The sequence below is a fragment of the Pygoscelis adeliae genome, unplaced genomic scaffold (assembly GCF_000699105.1).
Source record: "Pygoscelis adeliae isolate BGI_AS28 unplaced genomic scaffold, ASM69910v1 Scaffold120, whole genome shotgun sequence".
NCBI classification, from domain to species: Eukaryota; Metazoa; Chordata; class Aves; order Sphenisciformes; family Spheniscidae; genus Pygoscelis; species Pygoscelis adeliae.
The window spans coordinates 7117027-7121028 of record NW_008824032.1 but is presented as its reverse complement, the minus strand read 5'-3'; the positions used below and the strand labels follow the sequence as shown (position 1 = coordinate 7121028).

Below are 4002 nucleotides of genomic sequence, written 5' to 3'. Positions count from 1 at the left end.
CCTAGGAGGAAGTGACCGCCTGCTTCCTGGCAGCCTCCAGTATCGCTCGTGTGCGGCCAGCTTGGTTTGGACCTGAGCACAGGGCACAAACACGGAGGGGTTCCCCTTTGGCTTCTCACAGGCCCCCCCCCCAGGCTTTGCTCCTAGCTCAGCGGCCCCAGCCTCTTTGGGGATCTGGTGTAGCTGCAGTGCTTCCATACCTGCTAGGTAACATGCTTGTATGGAGAATAGGAACTCAACTCTGTGTCCACAGGCGGCCTTCAGCAAGCAGAGTCCTTTCTGCCAAGCTTCGCAGGTTGCCTGTCAGCTTCTGATCTCTTGTAGCGAGAAGACAACGGTCTTATAGTGACCGTTTTGCTTCTGGGATGCCTGGGTCTTTGCCAATGATTTAGCTTTAAATGCCAAAGTTCAGTTTTTCATAAAGAACCAGTAAAAGAAGCAAAAAAATACGGAGGTATGCTTGTTGATTGTCTTGCTTGACAGCCATGTTCCTGCATGATGTTCTACCTAAAACTTGGCTTCACTGGCTCTGAAGATTAGTGTCTTCAACGTGAAGCTGTAGGCCTGAGGTATCGGTAACTTACTAGGTTGGTCGTGTCCAGGTTTGTTCTTTCCAACCAGGATAAGAAGGATAGCAGCATGCAGTGGAAAAATGCAGTCCAAGTTTAGGAACAAGCCTTAATTTCACAACTTTTCAGTTTTCTTGGAGGAGGTTAGTGTGAAATATCAGACATGCAGAGACATCCGACTGTCCTCCGGTGAGAAGAGTAGGTTTTTAACCTCTTTAAAAAAAATAAAGAACTTACTTTCAACTCTTGACTCTTTTACAGAACAGAGGTAATGAGAAAGGATCCCTTTCATAAAGAGCTTTGGTTTCTGTAAGTGAAAAGCACATAGTGATTTTGGGTATTTTATTCTCGCCTGAGGGATGCTGCTGTAGGAAACCCATGGAAAATCTGTTTGTTTCCATGAGCCTCAACAGGTCAGAATTCATACGGGAATTCATTTGATCGCCAATAAGATCAAGGTTTTACCAGTCTTGAGAGTTTGGATTTTGGATTGCGTTCATGTGATTTCCTGCAGTAAGATCCTGTGGGTCAGCTATTTCACAGTGAAAGCTGAAACAAGATGTGTTGAACTACAGTGTGGTTAAATAAGAGCCACCGTAACTACCTATCACCAGTCTTGACTTTGCCTTGCCTACAGTATTGTAAAAATTAGAGATCCTTGTTTTTGCTAGCAGTTTGCACAGCTGCTGGTATTTCTATGTTTAAGTGCATGTGTGTTTTTTATTTTTCGGAAAAGCCTTGGACTCGGAGTGTACCCTGGTCCTCTGTGTTTGTGTGGTGTTTTTAAGGCAAATGAGTTTGCTCTGCCTGTGCTTTGAGCTGGCTGACCAGGAGTCTGTTTCAAACCAGAAACTGAGCAAGTACTGCATTGACAATATCCTACTGCAGAATTACTTGTTGAGGCAGTGTTGCACCTCTGCAACATGTTTTCCCCCTGGTGGAAACTGAGTGAGCTTGTATTTGCCTGGAATGTACTGTGGAGGTGCAGCCTAAGAGGACACTGAAAGAATGATGCTTGCAACTGTGATCCAGGTGTTACTACATAGTCCCTTGTTCCCTTGCTCTCGTCCTGAAAACATGGAGTAGAGGGAAAGTCTTTGAATATGCGATAAAAATTGAGTGCTGGTTCATGGTGACCCTTTCAGTTTGGTACCTTCCAAGCCTCCCCCTTTCCTTCCGTCATGTCCTGCTGTTGTGCTCCCCAGTTAAGAAGCAACTGGCATAGCACTGCAACCCCAGCCCTGTTCTCCAGGGTATATTCCAGACAGGGCATCCCACACTCGCTCTGCACTGTTTGTATTGCCTTATCAAAGGCAACTGGTGATAACTTCGCTATTGTTAACGACAAGCACAACTTAGTGTATTATCAAAGTTTAAATAAGATAGAGATGTCTCTGGAGTGTGGCTAAAATAAAGCATAGCTTATGAGAAACTTTGTAAAACCTTCCTCAGTGGGTGCAGCTGCTTGGATAGAAAATGCTGCGGAGGTTGTTACAGATGAGTTCTAAACATACATAACAATAGCTTCATTAAAAAGGAAAAAAAGGGTAATTGATGTGTGCTGTTCTGAAGTGGTGATAAACAGATTAACTATGATGCTACAGCCCAAAAGTTGTATTGTCTTAATCCTGGTCACCACTAGATAACATTCTGATGACTGTCTTAGCGAGACCTTGATAAAATTCATTTGGTGTTTATATGAATGGATGGCGCTACAGAACTTTTCTGGTTAGGATGACAAGCCAAGGCAATCCCGTCGTGTGTGCTTCTGGGCCCAATGAATTATCTCCCTCAGCTTGGAGGGACAGTTTTCCCCATGCAGAAGGAGAACACAGAGTGATGTGCTACATAATGGCTACTAATAGTTGCTTTGGAAGGAATCATTCAGTCCATAAGGCAGGCCAATGCAGCTGGCTCAAGCTGCCTTCTGTCAGGGAAAGATGGGACTCACGTTCTAACCAGGATTTGTAACTCTGTATGGCTTCACCAGAGGGGCTAGTGAGGTCCATATGTGCAGGTCCTGGATGAGGCTGAGGGAGATGTACTTTGGTTGTTGGTCCGGTGCAGAGTGAAAGTTGTGATGTAAGAGGTCTGTTTCTGCTGGCTGACTGCCTTCTGTATTCTCGTTTGCAGGTTGCCTCTCCCTCCTGGTGACAGTGCAGGATGCTGAGCGTTATACCACGTTATTTGCCACTGTCATCCTCAAGTGTGACTATAGCACCTCAGCACAGCTGCAGGACGTGGTAGTGACCTGGCGCTTCAAATCCTTCTGCAAGGACCCCATCTTTGACTACTACTCAGTCTGTAAGTGTCAGGCTTGTCCTCCAAGGAATCCCTCTTCAAAAGGAAAGGAAGAGGAAGGTAGACTTACTGGGGAATACAAGCTGTTGGCCTTTTCCTGCCCATAAACCAGGTTGGGTGGTGGTATTTCCCTGCGCCCCAAGAAAAAATAGGTCATGTCTGTGACTTCCTTTGCAATGTCAAGGCTTTATGATACGATGTTGTAGAAATCCCAGCCAAAGCAGCTCATTTGTCCTCCTTGTCATCAACTCAGAAGGCAGAGAGGCTCAGCCATGTCAATCTTGGCAGCCCCATCTTATGCTTCAGCATGTTTGAAAGCAAGGGCCCTGCAACAAGTGGACTTTATCATTCCATTGGGGACTCCATGGTTGGAGCTAGATACCTGTGACCAGGTGTTACTGATTTTAGAAGTAGAAGAAACATGCATTTTGGAGGGCAGAAAGACTTCTAAGTAGTAACATTTAGTACTGGTGGCAGCACTTCAAGTGCAGACATTCTGGTGTGTGCAGCCTTAATTCAGAAGTGTTTAAGATGGTTCTTAAGATGGTATGCAAACTGCATCCTGGGGTGTATCAAACACAATATAGGCAGCTGGTCAAAAGAGGTGATGATCCTGCTATATTTATCATTGGTGCAGCCTCACCTTGAGTACTGTGTGCAGTTCTGGGCCCCACAATTTAAGAAGGATGTGAAGGTCCTTGAATGCATCCAGAGGAGGGCAACAAAGCTGGTGACAGGGCTGGAAGGAATGTCCTATGAGGCGCGACTAAGGACTTTGGATTTGTCTAATTTGGAGAAAAGGAGGCTGAGGGGTGACCTGAGTGCTCTCCACAGCTTCCTGAGGAGGGGAAGTGGAGAGGGAGATGCTGATCTCTTCTTCCTGGTATCCAACAATAGGATGCATGGGAATGGTTCCAGGCTGTGCCAGGGGAGGTTTAGACTGGACATTAGGAAGCATTTCTTTACCAGGAGGGTGGTCAAACACTGGAACAGGCTTCCTAGAGAGGTGGTCAATGCCCCAAGCCTTGTTTACCCCACAAGGTCAGTGTTTAAGAGGCATTTGGGCAATGCCCTTACTAACATGCTTTAGATTTTGGTCAACCCTGAAGTGGTCAGGCAGTTGGACTAGATG

The 4002-nt window shown here is 45.9% G+C and overlaps 1 protein-coding gene across 1 annotated transcript in view; it reads left to right on the top strand.

Annotated features, from left to right (window-relative positions):
- Positions 1–4002, top strand: part of ILDR1 (immunoglobulin-like domain containing receptor 1) — an 18967-nt gene that overhangs the window by 1396 nt on the left and 13569 nt on the right. Inside the window, exons 2-3 of the mRNA XM_009330495.1 lie at positions 831–837; positions 2703–2873. Coding sequence (XP_009328770.1) covers positions 831–837; positions 2703–2873 — 178 coding nt within the window. The remainder of the gene's footprint in view (positions 1–830; positions 838–2702; positions 2874–4002) is intronic.